We start from the raw sequence: 19,444 nt of genomic DNA on the forward strand, positions 1-19,444 counted from the left end.
CAAAGTTACCCCGGGTACCCCGCCGTCACCCACACATAGGCAGCCTGATCTCCAATAGAGGCTACCAATACACTTTTGATATCTCCTACTGCTAGGGGTACTCCTACCATTTTTTTTTAATATATATATCCATTTCCATGTGCCCACCATAAAGACCAGGAGTGCTTTTCTTAAGTTGTTTTGGTCCATCTGTATTGGGGCCTTTTTTTTTTTTACTTTCGTCATCCTTCTTTTCACTCCCCTTTTTCCTTGCTATTGCCATTCTGACAAATCGGTCTCTTAATCTGCCGTCCCATAAGCTCTCTACTTTAGGGGTACATTGAGGTGCTTTCTCTGCCTCCTCATCCTGCTCAGTCTCATCGAATGTACTCCACCCATCTTCCACTCCCCTATGGGAACCAACATTCTTATACCCAAGGCTATCCATTTCATCGTCATGCTCTACATGTACAGTTCTAATGGGTGCGTTGTCTATCCTGAACAAAAAATCTCCTGACTTCCACTGCTAGTTTGTCTGCCTCAGTCATGCTTGGCTCTAAATCTCTTTTCTTGATATCTGTGTGCGCTGCGACTTCTGGTGGGGACATATATGGGGGCGGTGGGCTGTCGCCGTACTGACACATAAGTTCGGTTTGTGTATCCCACTGCAGGGCGGGCTGCTAAGGGATATAATACTTCGGGCTGCTAAGGGATATATTACCTTGTGTCTTGTCAATGTCTCCTCATCCTTACTTCAACCTGCGCCTTTGCTGTCACAGCGTGCCCCCCTCCTCCCTTGTGCTCCTCTGTATCTGTAGTTGGTCCCTTTGTACTTTGCTGTCAAAAATATAGACATATGTTCCAAAATACTTCTGTCATAGGAGCCCTGCTCTGGCCATGAATTGGGCATCCCCCTCCCCTCGTCTTCGTCACCCACTGTTTATGATATTTTTTAAATTCTGTCACAGTACAATAGCACAGCCTTGCACATGTACTCTATGGGCATTTCTCTACCCATACCTTCATTAGTGGTGCCCTTGCTGTTGCTACGCCTATGCTAAAGCACTATACACAGTTTTATAGTTTGTCAAAAAACACATTCAATCCCCCTCTTTGTCACAATAATTTCAAAAAATGTCCTTTCTTTACCCACCCCCTTTCATATTATTCCAGTCTACTAACTCACACAAACCACACTCTCCACACACACACACACCACAAATTACACAACGCCCCTTCTAGGCCTCCACTGTTCCAAATTAAAACACAAATAAAACAAGCTAAAATAAAAAGCTAAAATATCAACCACTACTATTCACGAGCCCTAAATGATATGGGGATCCTATGAATTTCCTTTTTTCCCCATAAACAATGTGAGTGGCACCACCTTCTCCCCTCCCTCTGGGAGGCTCCTTACCATTCTGTCTTCCTTTCCTTAATCTTCTCCTTAAGAAGTTAATAAAAAAAAAACATAACAACATGCATGCCACACTCCCAATTTCAATCTTCGTGTGTTCACACTGTCCCATACAGCTATCCCCTACTTATCTCTTACAAGGCTATACTCATGTGCGTGTGTTCACCCGAACTCCTCAGTCACAGGGTTCCAAAAACACCGGCCGGCACTTCTCATTGGAGCTTCGCCCCTCTCCAATGAGCAGACAGGAATTCTGCAAAAATGGCTTCGGTACGGCCACTCAGGGGTATGGGTTTTTGGTGCTGCTTGCTGTAGGTGGGAGCGGCCCTTCCAGAGAGGCTGCCTGGACACCTTTGCAGGTACTGGGGGCACCGGGATCACGCTGCAGTCACACGTATGAAGGCATGCCCCTGAACATTCACGCCAGAAAAAATACAACCTGCTCGGGAAAAAAGGCCAAGAGATTCTCGGGAGGATAACAAGTTTTAATCAGACCAAAAAGTAGGTAGGCCAGCAAAGAACTCTGCTGCTTGAGAACATTCTGCCAAAAAATAGTACAATCAGAAGGTTATAAGGAAACACATTGTCATTGCTGATGTGATATGATATGATATGGCATTTGTAACGCGCCTATACACAAGTGTTTCAAGGTGCGACGAGGCAGGGAGGGGGGAAACAAGGGGAGGACAGACAACGATCCTACTAGGCCAGGTGTCATTCAGATCACGCAAGTGCAGGGGTAGGGGGAAGGGAGAAGTGCAAGGGGAAGGGGAGGGGGGAAGTGCAGTACAAGAAAAGGGCCAGCTGGTGGCAAGTGCAGGGTAAGTGCAGACACGTGCTGGGAAGGGGGGGCTGTAAGGATACAGAGACAGTCCCGCAGTGCAGGGGTTGCCAGGGAGGCAGTGCAAGTGGAGAGTGGCTGGGCCCAGGACCGAGGTCGGTGAGAGTGGCCCAGTTGCAGATTCAGTGCAGTTTCAGTGAAGAATTAGCAGGGGATAGGGAGAGAGAAAACAGAAGCAAAGAGGAAGGTTTTGAGGTGCTTCCGGAACCGGAGATGGTTCTCCTCAAATTTCATGTCACACATGTCACAAATACAGTAAAAACCCATGTAGCTGGTTGGGGAGACCCTATACATTGGTGGCCTGCTCCATTGGGGATGCCAGGCTGCTCCAGGGAATGAAGGTCACGTTCCTCATTAGGTACTATTGTAAGACAATGGTTGTCTATCATTATGGCAGCACCTGGGAAGTTCTAGGATTGGCACAGGGGGAGGCTTAAGACCATGCTGACCCACACATTATTCTCTCATTCCATATCGCCCTATCCACACCCAAGGTTTCCACCCTCACTTTGGACTATAATTTATTCCTCCCTGTACCTCATATTACAAAGTGTGTCATTATGAAGTAAGGTGGAAAGGCGGTGTTCCTTTAAATCATTTTTGACCACTCGGGTTAAGGTTGGTGGTCTGGGGATACCTTCTATCGTGAAATGTATGGGTCTTGTACTGCGGCAGTTATGGGTGTCATAACTCCTGGTGGGATGGGTGGGAAGTCTGCTTTTTGACCTGGCTGTGATAAATGTGCATGGTGAGGCACCTGGTGCTGTCCCGTGGCCTTACAGTGTGCATTCCTTCCAGGGATAACAAATATTCGCAACAGTTATGGAACAAAGCCTGCAGGCTCTCCCTCAGAACACCCATTTTTGAGCAAGTTCTACCCCATTTTTGGTGTTCCAGCCCCTTCCGAGCCCTCTGTGCAAGCCACGCGCACGCTCTGCATCGAGTCTCGAGCAAGGCCCTTGATGGCTTGCAGAAACATGCCGAACCTGTGCCAACTCCACGAAAAGGAAACGTACAGCGCATTCAATATCATGAATCGACGAATGCGGATTTGCGCGCAGTTTGGCACACAAGTTCCATATTTTCCTCGCAAATACTTCCATGAATCGTGCCCCAAGTCTGTCTGAATGAGCATATACGTTTCATGGTTATAACATTTGAGTGACAGAAACCTACCTTGAAACACAGGGAGAGAGAGAGAGACAGAGAGAGAAGGACAGAGACAGACAGAGAGTAATAGAAAGATATTGACAGAGTTATAGAAATAGAGAGGTAAAGAGACAAAGAGAGCACAAAGAGAAAGATAGAGCGAAAGATTTGTGAATGATACAGTGGATACAAGCAGGTTTTATTATCCAGTCTGCCATTCAATATTATCAAGCATGAAACAGATATATGTGTTTACAATCATACAAGTTCAACTCATAGAAAGCGGTATGCTAACCTTGAAGCCTGATGGTCAGAGACCAAATGGAACGTGTATTTAGCAAAACATCAGGTACTGTTGTGGCTACGGCACTATGAAACCATGAGAAGTTGGATTGTGCTATTCACCTTTGCACTATTGTCATTACATACGTATGAGAATAGACGTATCCCAGCTACGAAATCAGTAATTTGCAAGAGGCCGCTCCCCATTCCAATGCCTGCAACTAGCGGGTCCTGTAGACCTCGGCTGCATTATAGAATAAATGTTGACCCCCACAAACAGAATTAAGAACAGCCTTAGGGTAGTCTTATTTAATACTGAATGTTTGAGGGAGGCACCAATGGTGTAGGCACGTTCCTGGTCAACTCAGGTGTGGGATTCCCGTGCTGATCACTACTAACATTGAGATCTGCCCATGGTGAGAATACTGATAGGCCTGGCAATCCTTCTGTGTCAATGTGGTAACATGGGGCCAGTTGGGCGACTACACATGAGATGAAGAGGTGACTGATTGTGTGATCAACTCCTCTGGGCGCTATCGCCTGTCAGTATAATTTGCTATGGATCTCTAGATACTAGATCAGTAGAAAGGCTGACCAAAGATCTATAACCTCCAATAGTTGACATCTATTGTCATTGGTATATTTTGGGGAAAATAGAAAGTGAAGAACACAGGAAGACATCCATGCTTTCTTTGTTTCGTTTGTTTTTAGAAATACACAACATGTTATCTAACGATGCCACTTGCTCCAGAAAGCATAGTATTATTTACAAGTGTTTAAAAGAATTGTTGACTTATTTCCAAATGTAGACTTTCTAATGAATAGACTCTTCCTTCAGAAACGAATGCAAGATATCATTGATTTAACGTTGCTGTTATCACCATGCTTCCCCATGTTCCTATGTATCGTCCGATGTCTGTTCATCTTTCCACGCTTTTAGCTCCTCCACTATGTTCAGAACGTTCGCTTTCGCAATGCCGATGGGGCAGAGGTGTCCTTTGACCAACACGGAAATCCCCCGCCGTCGTATGACATTGTAAACTGGCAGCGGGATGCATGGGGCAACACACAGTACGTGAAGGTGGGCAGGTACGACTCAAGCGCTCCCCAGAAGCTTCTTGTCAATACCACTGCCATTATGTGGGCTGGCGGCAACACTCAGGTAGGTGTTATCATTTCTCAACTTCCACAAAAATGGCCGGCTAACATCTGGCAATCCATTCCAGTGTTATAATGGCTTGAGTATGAATTAAAATGCTTGTTTTAACAAAAGAATATGCTTAGAAAATACATGCTTTGTTGAAGGAAAAAAATATATAATGCTTAAAACCGTATGACGGTCATTCATCGCCAGGGATTATTTTGCTGAGGTTTTTGCCGCCAATTTTTGTCTTAAAATATGGGGTGGGGTGGGTAAAGGGATATAAGGGGTAGCAGGGTGTGTGGAATATGTAGTAAAAATCTGGGAAGGGGAATACATTGTCAAACTGCCCAAATTAAAAAAAAAAACATACAATGGGCCTCATTACGAGTATGGAGGCAGCCATGCCCTTAATAAGGGCATGGCTGCCTCCATACCGAGTTCCAGTACCCGGTTCCTTCAATAAGGCACAACCGGGTCATACTAACCTTGGAGGACCCGGTAATTCCTAATTGAAAAAACCCATCACCATTCCCATTTGAGCCTCCATAGGGCTCAATGGGAGTTTGGAGGGAGCTAATAATGGGCCCATTAATAATGGGCCCGTTATTAACTCCCTGGTCCCCTTGTGGGACCCGCTAGGGACGTCTGGTTTTACCAGACGTTCTGAGCGGGTCATGCAAGGGAACCTCATAATAGGGCATCCCGTAATGAACGGTGCCGGTCCCGTACCGGCACCGTTCATTACGGGACTGCCAGGGTTGTAATGAGGCCCAATGTGTTTTTTCGGCCAAAAATTGGTGTCAAACACCCTGGAGATGGAATGACACAGAACCCCATACAATGCTTGGCTGACTTATGCATGTTCTTATGCTCAAGTATTTGTAACATTGTATGGCTTCTAATTACTAATGCTATGCTTGCTTGACTTGCATATTGTTATGGCGGATCTCTAGTGAGATATCATCGGCTTTCATAAGGGCTGCTGCATAGCAATAATAAGACAGAAACAACAGCTTCCGCTCTAACGTCTTCCGTTATTCCAACCTTCACACATACCACCTACACCCCACCCTCCCTCGTCACTTCCCTCCCCGCCCCCCTGTGCCCCAGAAACAAGATTGTCAACCTGCACCCGCCACCCGAATTAAACAGTTAGCCAACAAGAGTTCTACATCAGCCCATCACTTCGATGAGGCATCGAGACTTGTTTCTTGCTCTCTGTGGTCTCGAGCTTGTCATTCCCATGGAGCATCTGGCCTCTGATCTTTCATCTCTGTCCTTTGGACCAGAAGCGTCTGACTCTTCTTGATCTCCTTGATAAGGGTCGTCCGATGCATATTCATCGGATATTTCAACTCTTCAACTTAGCCTACTGCGACTGGCTAGGGGAAACTTCTCAAAGTGTGAGGAGTTTCGGGTGGTCTGTCCCTTGTCCCCTTGAGTCGTGACAATGGAGCCTTTCGTCTCCATGATTTTCAGTGGTTCCTCTGGAAATGCTGCTGTCTGCTTGTTTATCTGTTGTTGTTTCATGGTTACAACATCTCCCACTTCCAGATGGGGTTCACGAGCCTTCCTGCGAACGTCAGTGTATTCTTTCATTCAATGTTTAGCTGCTTCATCTTGTTTCCTCAGTTCGGCGTCATGTGGCTGCTCACCCTCCTGAGGGCTAGCTGAGGTAGTCTGTTCCTGATGTCTCTCCCAAACATCACTTCTGCAGGTATAGCACTTGTTTGTATGGTTGACCCATGAGCCGAGCCACTTACAATGCCCTTTTGAGGTTGGCCATGAAACGTTCGATCATGCCATTCGCCTGCAGCCAAAGGGGCATGATTTCATGGTGGTGGAATCCCATGTATTCACTCAACCTTGCAAAGTCTGGACCATTGAACGGAGGCCCATTGTCCATCTTCACCTTCCTGGGGATGCCGTATGCCCTGAGTATGCAGTCCATTACAGGGATGACATGATGAGCAGCCGTTGAAGACACCATTTTAGCTTCCGAGTATATGGAATATTCATCCATGATGGCTAACACATATTTCCCCCCTTCGATTGGTCCAAAGAAATCAGCAGCCACTGCATCCCATATGTTTTCTGGTAAGTTTGACATATGCAGTGGTTTGGGGTGTGGGTTGGGTGTGATGAGGCAACAAGTAGGGCACTGCTTCAGGAGTTTCTCCACCATGGTGTCTAGTTGCAGAAATCACACCTTTTGACGCAGCATGCATTTCGTGGAGACCATGCCTCAGTGTCCTTCATGGGCTAGCTATACCACCATCTGTTTCAGCGATGCAGGAATGGCCATTTTATGGCCCTTCAATAGCATGTTATCCTCCGAAAGAGCCAGTTCCTCCTTCACTTGAAAAGTCTGTCTACCTCCTTCCGTACATCTTCTGACTCAAGGTGACCTCTTTCTTTGGCTCTCCTCCACTGGCCCGATCTGAGACCTTCACACGCTATCTGGCATGCCGGGTCTGCTTCTATTTCTTCGGCCAGGTGTGCCGGTTCAATGCCTTTGGGTATGACCTGTTGGATCAGGTATCTGCTATCAACGGTTCAGGGGTACAGCCACTTCTTGGATGTCGGGACAGAAAGTCAGCAGGATTCTCCTCTTTTCCCGGCCTGTGCATGATCTCAAAAGAGTAGTCCTGTAATCTGAGCACCCACCTCGCAATGCAAGGTGGCATGTTGGCTTGTGGTTTGCCATAAAGAAAGAGCCTGATGGTCAGTCACTACCTTAAACTGTTTGCCATATAGAAAGAGGTGAAAGTGTTCACACACCCACACTACTGCAAGACTTTCTTTCTCTGCTTGAGAATATTGTAAAAACTCAAGGTAGGGAGTAACAATTTGGTGTGCGCTAGTCCCCCAAAAATGATATACTCGTGGTCCAGTGAAGCAAGTCCAACTCGTGTGGCCCCGCCCAAAATGCCTGTTCCTGAAACTGAATGCTTGAAAAATGTTTTATTGAATCAGCCGACACATGTTTTGACCCACATGTATGGGTAACTTTATCTGAAATCATCAGCCTTGAAAAAGACTGGTGGGTGGAAACACGTGTTGGCTGATTCAATAAAACAGACTCTTTGAAACAGTTATATATTCTTTTGCATAGAAGCATCCGAAGCTTAATCATTATTGTTTGAAGTATTGCTTACAGGGTCCTTGTGCAGTTCAATAGCACATGTTTTAAGTATTCTACTTGAGAATGTGCCTGTTGTGTAGCTGAGAGGCCTCTGCTCACGTGTGCACCTATGTGGGTCTGCGTCAGATCGGCTGGGTCGACCTGAACTAAAATAGCACCCACCCCTACCAAGCTTGCGTCCATGGTTAGTTCCATTTTGCAGTTGGAGTCTTAATAGGACATGGTTTCCTGCCAAGCTACCCTTTCTTGAATCGTTGTGAAGGCGCGTTGGCATTCCTCTGACCATTTGAATGCAGCGTTCTGCTTGGTCAGTGCCCTGAGTGGCTCACTCACCATCGCAAAGTCTTTGATGTACTGCGTGCAGTAACTGGGAAGGCCCAGAAAGGACTTTAATTCTGAGATGTTGGTTGGTGGTGGTGTCTCGTTGAGTGCAGTGACTTTGTCCGGGTCAGGTGTCATGCCATTTTCAGAGACGACATGGCCAAAGAACTTCAATATGCCTTTCCTGAACTCACACTATTCTTGGTTGAGGGTAAGAATGTCCGCCTCCAGTACCATGCACACCTTGGCCAGGGTCTCGTCATGCTTTCCTACATCAGTCCCAAACACTAGAATATCATCACTGTAGTTTATACAGTTTGGTATGTGTTCTATTACATTATGTATTTCTGCCTGAAAAATCCCCGCTGCAGAGGACACACATAAGCTTAACCTTTTATACCTGTATAATCCCAGGTGTGTGACAAAAGTCGTGATGTTCTGGCTCTCAAGACTCAGTACCAGTTGGTGGTAACCCTTTTCCAAGTCCCGTTTGGAGAAGACCTTGGCTCCATTTAATAAGTGTATCATGTCAGTGATACGTGGTGCCATGTGTCTTTCCCTTAGAATGACTTGGTTGGGTCATCTCATATCCACACAATGCCAGATGGCGTTGGAGCCTTTCTTCGGAATCGGACCAATGGGAGAGACCCATGTGGTAGGGCCTGTGGCTGGCTCTATGAAGTCCTGTTTTATTAGTTTATGTAGCTCATTCTCGACTTTCCTCTGGATGTTCCCTGGTATGCCCCTATAGTGTTGTGCTACCGGGTGAATTTCTTCATCAGTGTGCAACTTGATTTGGCTGTTACACAGTTGTCCTATCCCTTTGAATAGGTTTGGATACTGTTCTTTTATCAGGTGCACTAGATCAATGTATTTGTATGCAATCAGTTTGTACAGTACATCTATTGGGCCCATGTCAATAGCGGTTTTAAAGCTAATTATGCAGCCACTCTCACTTTCCATCACCAACGCATGTAGGAGCACCCTTTTCAATTGACCCTTGTAACGGCATATTTCCCCGAATTGACCCAGGCATTTAAGGGAAGATATTGCTCCATATGCATATATGTCGACTGTTGCTGGGCTCAGTTTTGGGGCTCGTGGTAACTCCTCTATTGTCTGTTCTCTGATTTTTTTCACCGTAGCCCCCATGTCTATTAGGAATTTTTTAGGTCTTTTATTCAGTCCCATCAGCAATGTCGGACTGTGTTCTGTCACTGATGAGCTGCCCAAGGCGTAGACGTAGCCCTTCTTTCGTTGTTCGCATACTGAGGAGCTGATGCCCGATTCCTAAGGGGACTGTTCTACTGGGTAGCACACGTGACGCCTGGATCTGCTCCGAGGCCTCGTGCAGATGACGTACTTCCTTCTTTCTCTTTTTTCTCGCCTGTGCCTGTCATCTCCGGACTCATTCTCCTTCGTCTCTTGGTCCTTCGGTCTTTGAGGGGGATGTGGCGCCGCTCCTGATGTGTGTGGCATTGTGGGGAGGTCTGGATTTGTATTGGGGAGCACACTCCCTTCCTCTGTCACGTCCTCTCTCTCTTGCCAGTTGACACACCGATTTCAAAGGGTTCTTTCTGTCTTCTCTTCTTCTGTAGCCGATGCATTAATTCTACGGGTGTTGTGGTGTTAAAGCTTTCAATCTGTGAGTCCACTGCCCTTTCTGCCCATGCGAGCATCAGTATTTTGTCCAATGTGTTGGCTTTCTGTAGTAGTTTCTGTCTGAATGTCTGGTACCCACGCCCTGCCATGATTTGGGAATGCAGGTCCTCTGTGTTGGAGTAATTTGCAAAGTCACAGTGCTTCATTTTGATTCTCAGCTGCATGACATAGGCAACCATGGTCTCACCCTTTGCCTGTTTCCTGCTATGGAATAGATGGTGCTCATAGACCACGTTGGCATGTGGGGTGAAGTAGGCTGATAGGGCACCTTTAAGATCTTGAATGGAATCAATGGACGTAGCGGACGTAGTGGGCATCTCGTCAATGATGTCTCGTGTCGCTGGCCCCACTGCCAGCTTAAGCAGGCATTTTTGCCTTTCTTCATCAATGGGCCCCATGTACAGATCAAAGTCCCTAATCCATCTGGCCCACCTTGGCCCCATGTTACTTGTGTCTGTTACGTCAAAAGCTCCTGGCATTTGTACTGCAAGTGAGTCTGGTAGTCTATACAGGGCAGTAGCTTGTGGGACATTTGGGCCCTGTGCCTGTATGTCATGGGCTGCATCCTGCAGGCCCTCCTGGTCAGACAATGTCTTCTGGTGAGTGTCAGCCTCTCACTGAGGGAATTTTTCCATATCTAAATCCCCAACATGGCTGCCTTATGAGGCACGTGCACTGTGGTATCTTCCTGTTACTGTGCAGGACTTCAGGGAGTAGATGTGCCTACCGCGGTTAGGCACGCGCACCATAACGTGTCTTCCCTACCCACTCCCCACTCACCGGTATGCAATTTACATGCACTGCCTCAGCCCAGTCCTCCTCGACTGCCGTTAAGTGTTTCTCCCTCTTTTGGCAGGGCACTGATTTCACCCTCGCGGGCCGTGCAGGGCTGCTAAAAGCTTCTCCCTCTTTGAGTGGGGCACCGCCATCACCGTCACGCCCAGGCAAGTCTCTGCTCTCCGTGCCTCGCCACTGCACTTCTCATCGCTGCTCCCAGGGTTTTGCGCGCTGACAGCGTGACACTCGTCACCAGTGTTATGCCGGATCCGCAGTGGGAAATCGCCCACTTTCATAAGTGCTGCTGCACAGCAATAATAAGTCAGAGCCAACAGCTTGCGCTCTAACGTTTTCCTTTATTCCAACCTTCACACGTACCAACAACACCCCGTCCTCCCTCGTCACTTCCCTCCCTGGCCCCCTGTGCCCCGGAACGAGATTGTCAACATGACACATCTAGTAAGCAGATGTTATTGTTTTGCCATTATCAACAATAATTTTAAAAAATCGCATAGCCTCTTACGGTGACCCCAGCAAAGCTGTGGAAGGAGACCCAACAAACTTCAGCCATGCTTCTGTCAGCTTATGAAATCCACAGCATGTTATATTATGATGTCCACGGCTGCCGTGTTGGCAAATCCTGCTCTACCTTTGCCAGAAAGGAAGCCACAGCTCTGACAAGCTCTCAGATGTTTGCACAGGGAGCCCTTCTGAGAGTGGGTTGTGTAATGAAGGAGTGGGAAATGGAGGTGGGATGCAGGACAGCAGGAACTTTATGTTTTCCTCAGCATTGTTAGGGCGGGCAGCCTACACAACGATGGAGGGTGTGTAATGCATGACGCATGATGCTGTATATTTCACGTTTTGGCTAAGGTGCAAGAAGGGCGAGGAGGGCAGGACACACACATTATTTACTTTTGGATTTGTGAAGCACAAGGTGGCAAATGGCATGTTTCTTCCTCTTGTGTTTTTGGACGGGGAGAGAAGTAAAGATGGGGAAGTGGCAAAGAGGCTAGTTTTCTTTTTTATTCGTGTTTGGGCTAGGGAAGGACAGTGGTAGAAGTGCACCAATAAAAAGTAGTGCAACTGTGGTCTCAGCAGGAAAGAGGGTAGTCGGAAGCATAGTGCAACATGTGACAAGGTTTTGCAACCAGGGCACTGCAATATGATATGATATGACAATTCATAATGGATATACTCATTGTGGGCTCCACAGCCAAAATGAATACTCTAGACCCTGACTATTCAGTAATCAACATCAATGGTATCCCCATCCCTGTGCTAAAACAAGTCAAAACCCTACGAGTGTATCTAGATGCCAAACTGACAATGTCCAAACATGCCATTTCTTCGGCTACATCATAAACTTCCAATTTGATTGTGATAAGTTGGCAATTTCTTACACCAAATAAGTGCACCACCCAAGCCAGGGACCTCATCCTAACAAAGCTAGATTATTGTAGCATACTCTTGCTAGGTACTTCTAATGTCAACCTCGCTAAACTGCAATTGTTGCAAAACAAAGTGCTTCAAGCGGCCCTTGGCCTAAAGAAATCGGACCACATCTCCTCCATTAGGAGAGAAGCCCACTGGCTATCCATAAACGCCAACATCATATACAAAACCCTATGTGCCACCCACAAATGCATAGCTAAAAAGGCACCTAGCTACCTCAACAACACTGTAACACTACACAAGACTAAAGGTAGTTTGTTCCATTTGATTGCAGCCTTTATATGAAAGGCTTTGTCCAGTCCTTTTATTGGCTTATGAGTTGCAACTGTGATTTGGCCCTGTGCTTCTGATCGGAGGGCTCGGCCTGGTGCATAGAGGTTGATCTTTTCTTTGAGGTATACTGGTGCTTTCCCAAGAATACACCTCTGCACCAAGGTCAGAGCCTTGAACTGTATTCTGTCTTTCAGCAGATAACCAATGCAGGTCTCTTCTGCCTCTGCGAATATGCTCCTTCTTAGTTTTCTTTTTTATGATTCTCACTATGTTATTCTGAATCATTTGGCATTTTGCTGTGCACCATTTATTCGCCCCTAGTAGTAATGAATTACCATAATCTAACCGGGATAGTATTGTCGCTCTGACGATAGATGCACAGTTTTCCTCACTCAAGTGGGGTCATTTGCTCTGATGAGTTGTAAGGAGCAGTTCTTACTCATGTGCATGACCTGAGCTTCTGCACTCATTGAGGCTTCCATCAAAATCCCAAATGTTTTCACTTTGGGGGAGTCATTTATGCAGAAAAACTCATACTAATAGTTTAACTTGGCCTGAACTTGGTTTGATCCAAAAACAGTCACCCTGATTTTTGCCGTTTAGGCACATCCAGTTGTTATCCATCCAGATTTCAATTGCCTTATATAATGCTTTAACTTTTGCACTATCCTGTGCATAGTTACCACTGAGCTCTACCACTAGCTGAGTATCGTCTGCGTAGTTGGTGAAATGTGCACCTATTTTATCTAATACTATCCAGAGGAACCTGATGTAAAGGTTGAAAAGGAGCAGTGATAAGCTGGAACCTTGAAAGACCCCACATAATATGTAAGTTTCATGGGAGAATGTATCCCCCCAATGAACCTTAGACTTCCTGAGAGGAAAGATGTTAACCAGTCAATTGCTTCTTTGGAGCAATTTTCTCCCTTCTTTAGTGACTGTTTAAGCTGTTCATGATCTAGGAGATCAAAATCTGTGCTCAGGTCTAGAAGGATGAGTAGCCCTGTGTTCCCTTTTAAGATTACACTCAGCATATGCATCTGTAGGTCAAGCATTGCTGTTTCATTGCTGTGTGCAGCACGGAAACCCAACTGCTGGTTATGCAAGATCTCATTACCTTCGACATATGGCTGCTATTGAGTCGTGGTGATCTTATCCAACACTTTAAGAATGAAATTGCAATTTGTGATTTGTCTCAAGTTTCCCGGGTCCCTTTGATCCAACTCTAGTTTGTTCACCAAAGGTGTGATGGTTACAGTTTTGATGTTTGTTGGGACTACTCCGTCACGGAAGGAGGCATTGACATTTTTTGTAAGTAGTGGGCAAAAAATATTAATATTCTCCAGAATTAGTTTCGGAGGAAGGACATTTTCAGCGCATGACGTTGGTTTAATTAAGGACAACGTTATAATCATTTACTCTGTTGTGACGTTGTGAAATTTGAAGGTTTCCTGATGTTTTAGCGACTTTATCTCTATAGACGTGCCAGCCTGGTCTAAGGATGTGTTTTGCGCTTTTTTTAGCAAATTCCTGGCTTTTTTGATTTTTCCTGTGAAGGCTGTTTGAACTTTATCACAGTCTTCCTGGGATGGTGTAAACATAGGAGCTAGTGCTTTTGGCTTTTCAATGGATTTGAGGATTTCGTACAATTTACTGGTGGAATTTTCGGCTGATCTAATTTTTTCATTGAAGTAATTGTTTATCGCCACACGAATACACTTTCTGTAGGTTTTCTCAATTTCTGTCCAACTTTCCTTATTGATCTGTGATGGGGTCTTCTGCCATTTGCCCTCTCTCTTCCTTTCTTCTTTTTTAAGCTCGATTAATGTGGGGTAGAACCATTTCTGATGGTTATTATTTGGTCTGTCCAGCTTGGTTTTTAGAGGTGCTTTCTGATCCACCAGTTCTTTAGCATGGTATAGATAATTTGAGATGAGTTTATCACATGAGTCTTCCTCTTTGGAATCCCTCAAAACGTTCTCTATACACTGCTCTAAATGTGGTGCCTCTATTCTCTTGTAATTCCGGCTATGCAGACTCATTGGCTCATTACCATTGTTTTCTGATGCAGGTCTTTTATGGACAGCATGAAAACCACTTTAAAGTGGTCAGTCCAGATGCACGGCGTGGTTTTATACTGACTGGTCTCTAGATTGTGTGTGACGATCCAGTCTAGTTGGTTCCCATTTACCATCATGGAATAAGCGTTCATGACCGTAAAGTCAAAGAGTAATGGAACCTCACAGAAATATAGCTTCAAGGTTGGCACCTGCGTTTAATATATATATATATATTTTTTTCTTACTGTTTTACTCTCTGTTTTCTCCTCCTCTCCCTTCTCCCTCTCTCTTCCCGGCCTCCTTTACTTTTTTCTATGCACTTACTTTATCAGGATTGTCCCTGGACGTAGTATGATAGCAACAAATGTTTGTCTCCTATTCCCTCCCTTTACTTGCCCACCTCCCTCCAGCATTATCTGAAATGTTGTCAGGCCTAGTACGATAGTCCCTTGTTTTGTTCCTCTCCCTCCTTTGTCCTCCCCCTCCCTCACCTCTTGTTCATCTCCGGCTTTACTAGAAATGCTGTGAGGCCTAGTACGGTAGTCGCCTGTCTGTTTCCCATTTCCTTCCTATCTGTGTTTTAGCTCTTGCACTATCTGAAATGTTGTCAGGCCGTGTACGATAGTTAATTAAACATTCTTGTTGTTCATGGCCTGTAAGAATGTCATTGTATTTTCCCTTGTTCCCTCCCTTGCTGTAAAGCGATTTGAAACACATTGTGTATAGACGCTATATTAATAAACTATCATATCATATCATATCATTAAATGCTTTCTCAAGGTAATAACAAAGAATAGAAGAAAGAGGCAGTCCTACTAGGCCTTGCGAGCATTCAGAACGCTCAAGTGCAGAGAGAGAGGGACGAGGGAGAGTGGTAGTGCTAGGGGTTTCAAGGAGGGAAGTGCTAGGGAGTAATTTGCAAGCAGATGTTAAGTGCCTGGCAGAGATCACTTGGCGAGCGTGGTCAGCTGACAATAATAATAGCAGGCCTGTGAGACCAAAAGTCAAGTTCTGGGGGTGGGCAGAGGCTTAAGGTGAATCAGGGGGAGGCCAGGACCCAGAAGGACACATAAGGTCCCTGGTCACCAATCTCAGTGACTGTGGGGTTTAGCAATGGAGGGAGAGGGGGAAGAAGGAGGTGAAAAGGAAAGTCTTGAGGAGCTTCTGGAATTTGAGGAGATCCAGCTCAAGATGGAAAGGGAGGGGGAGGCTGTTCCAGAGGAGGCAGCCAGCTGAGGAAAGAGATTGGCCACCAGCTCACTGTTTAGAGAAGGGCTTGACACGCTGAAGGGTCATAGGGATCTGGAGGGAGAGTATTTGGTTAGAGGCAGTTGTAGATAGCATGGTCCCTGGCCATAGACAGCATTATGGATGATGCAGAGGGATTTTAATTTGATCCTTGCAGCAGCCGGAGCCAGTGGAGAGATTTTAGGGCTCAGAAATTCGGTCCCTGGGCTTGAGGCCTATGATAAATCTGGGAGCCCTATTCTGGATAAGCTGGAGGGGACGTAGAGAGGAAGAGGGTAGATTAAGAAAGAAGCTGTTGCAGAAGTCCAGCCTAGATAGGACTAGAGCTCTAGAGAAATGTTGCTTCTGGGTGAAAGTGAGGAAAGAAAGGACTCATTTGAGCAGGTAGAGTTCAAAGTGGGCCTTCTTGGCAAGGTCCTGGATCTGAGGGAGGAAGGAAAGAGAGGAGTCGAAGATGACTCTAAGGTGTCTTACTTCAGATGAAGGAGAAAGGGGAGAGCCCATAGAGGGTGGCCAGAGTGAGGGAATAAAGAGGAGGCAGAAGAAAAGATGCGACTGATCAGAGGTCTGGTGTTAAGGCAGTGATAATTGAAGGCCCACCAGGACTGGAATGCAGATAGACAGTCAGGAATGATGGAGGAAGTAAGGAGGGGATCAGAGGGAAGTTTGAAGAAGAGTTGTGTGTCACCTGCATACCATTGGAAGTAAGGGGAGAAAGTGGAAATTAGGTGTGCTAGCGGAGCAAGATATATGTAAAAGAGCCAGGGAGAACGATTTGAGCCCTGGGGAATACAACAGGTGGAGACAGAAGTGGGAGAGGAGAAAGAGCCCAGGATAACCTGTGAGGGACGGTCAGTGTGAAAGGAGGTCATCCAGTCCAAGCCCACTCTGAGGGTATCATTGAGCCATTTATGAGGATGGAGTGGTTGACCGTATAAAATGCAACGTATCAAGTAAAATAGGAACAGCTGGAGAGCTAGAGTCAAGAGATGCAAGGAGTTCTTCACAGTTGTTCAGCAGAGAAGTTTATGTGCCTCTGGATGCTTGATGGTTGTGTAGGCAACCAACAAACTCAGAGTTTAGCTGTGTTATTGGAATCAGTGCATGCCTGGATGTGGGCCCTTTTCTTGGCACGGATGGAAATTCGGTTTTGTCTTTGCACCAGATGACAGGCCCATTTGGTGAGCCTGAGGTCTGCCCTCAGTCATGAATAACCACCCACCTTTTTGCGTTACATTTATTGAAAAGATCCTTCCCAGATAAAAAGCAAACAAAATTAAAAACCTTCATGTCTGGTCCAAAACCATTTTGCATGGTGTTCCTACAAATTACCAGCCCCTGCCTATGAGTGCATAATGGCCTGTCCACATTGATACAATAATAATAATAATATTTTATATAGTGCTACTCACCCATAGGTCTCAGAGCGCTGAAATACCAGAAGACATTATTATCCCATAGAGTGGTATTCAATGTATCGACCTCGAAAGGATGAAAGACTGAGTTGGCCCTGCTGGGATTCGGACCTGCCACAGCAGGCTGTGCACACATTTCAGGAGTGAGCGATTAGCTCATTGTGCTATTTGACCAGCATACAGTTCAATACTTCAAATGGGATCTGTACAATGTATCATCGTTCCGAATATGATTGTATTTCTTTTAGCTAGACAGTTACTTTGCAATTCTCGTTTTGAAAAAAGATTATTCTTTTTGACATATGACGTAAGAAATAATGCAGTGAATGATTTTAGATGAGGAAGTATTTAAATGTTGAATAGTCATTTTTGAAAAGAGAAACTACTCTTGTCTTGTTTATACAATAAGCAGTCCGTACGAAAGGCCACCGAGTGAGTAGTCATCTGGGTACAGTATAGCCCGTCCTCATGAACAAGTCCTATATACAAAGAAAGCCTTTGTTACTTACCTATGTTATAGATTACTGTGATCTCTGATTATTCTTGCAACTGTCTTTAACATCTGATGGCCCCTTTTACTATGGTTGTTTATTGCCTTTGACATGATCTGCTTCTCTGTGGGGGCATGTATGTTGATGTAAGTACAAAGGGTACATTTTTTGCATTCTGGATAAAGAGAATAGGGATCAGAGAAGACCAGTCTGTCTTCTCTTTCTTTATAAGTATAAAATGTGTGGCTGTGAGGGCCGGTCTTGGGCATCAGTGAAGAAGATAGATAATTCATGAATGTCCTGTTTCTTTACTAAGTCAGTTGTTTTGTCATTAAGATTCAAGTGTTCCAGTGCATGAAAAAACAATGTTCTGAATTAAGCAAATTGAACAGTCTTTCGTAGAAGCTTACTCCATTGTATTCTAATGCCACGCAGATACCCCTCTCCCTGTGCAGTCCCATCTGCCCACCAGGCTTCTGGAAAGCTTCAAAACTAGGAGAGCCACCTTGCTGCTTCATGTGTGTCCCCTGCCCACAGGGAGAAATGTCTAACAAATCTGGTGAGTAATTTAATTCCTTAAAGAACACATACAACCTTGAGTTCCTTTTGCAGACATTACATTGTTCTTGATTTTCCCTTGCAGATTCTGTTACGTGTTCTAAGTGTCCATGGGACCAGTGGCCGAACGAGAGACAAGACCAATGCATTCCAAAGACAATAGAGTTCCTCTCCTATTATGAGCCTCTGGGTGCAGCGTTAGCAGTGATCAGTGTTGGTCTCTCATTAATCCCTTCTGGCATCTTGGTGATGTTTATATATTTCAGGAAAACACCAATAGTCAAAGCTAACAACCGCACGCTCAGCTACCTTTTGCTTTTTGCGCTGTGTCTGTGCTTTCTCAGTTCTTTGTTTTTCATTGGCTTCCCAAGTGCAGAAACATGTCTACTCCGCCAGGCTGCTTTTGGAATCATTTTTGCTCTCTGCATTTCTTGTGTTTTGGCCAAAACAATGATGGTGGTTATTGCTTTCAAGGCCATCAACCCCAAGAGCAATTTACGTAGATGGGTGGGTCGCCAGTTGGCGTACATGGTTGTAACTATTTGTACTCTCATTCAGGTTCTTCTCTGTGTCGCTTGGTTGAGTTACCTCCCAACTTTCTCAGAATATAACACCTACTCTCAGCCTGGAAATATAATAATTGAATGTATTGAAGGGTCTCCGGTTGCTTTCTGGTGCATGCTGGGATACCTTGGTTTTCTTGCCACCATCAGTTTTATCGTTGCCTTTCTGTCTAGAAAATTACCAGACAGTTTCAACGAGGCCAAATTCATCACCTTTAGCATGCTTGCTTTCCTCGTTGCTTGGATTTCATTCATTCCAGCCTATCTCAGTACCCGGGGGAAGTACATGGTTGCCATGGAGATTTTTACCATCTTATCCTCCAGCTCTGCTTTGGTATCCTGTATATTTTTTCCAAAGTGTTATATCATACTGCTGAGACCTGAAATGAACATCAAGGAATTCTTAGTGGACCGAGGAAGAGGTTCCACCCATGTGACTTGATCAATTGAAAATCACTATGTTAGTGAGTCATTACTCCATACTTACTGAATATATTCGAAACATATGTGTCCAGATGTTCATTCTTGATATATTGATGGGAATGATACAATGTCTATCCTTGTTTTCATTTTTATATCTTGCTAAAAATCCTTAAAGCTTATGAAATGGTTTCTCATCTCTGAGGAAAGTGTGAAGCAAAATGGGTGTCTGGTCAAATGTTCG

General features: G+C 45.3%; 1 protein-coding gene across 1 annotated transcript in view; it reads left to right on the plus strand.

The window, feature by feature from the left end:
* The window catches only part of LOC138467430 (extracellular calcium-sensing receptor-like), a 42,341-nt gene extending 23,119 nt beyond the window's left edge, over positions 1-19,222 (plus strand). The window contains exons 4-6 of the mRNA XM_069607443.1: positions 4,609-4,830; positions 18,095-18,218; positions 18,303-19,222. Of these exons, the coding sequence (XP_069463544.1) occupies positions 4,609-4,830; positions 18,095-18,218; positions 18,303-19,222 (1,266 nt within the window). The remainder of the gene's footprint in view (positions 1-4,608; positions 4,831-18,094; positions 18,219-18,302) is intronic.
* The last annotated feature ends 222 nt before the right edge of the window (positions 19,223-19,444 follow it).

Source organism: Ambystoma mexicanum, chromosome 1p, assembly GCF_040938575.1.
Source record: "Ambystoma mexicanum isolate Mex_15411 chromosome 1p, UKY_AmexF1_1, whole genome shotgun sequence".
In the NCBI taxonomy this organism is placed as follows: Eukaryota; Metazoa; Chordata; class Amphibia; order Caudata; family Ambystomatidae; genus Ambystoma; species Ambystoma mexicanum.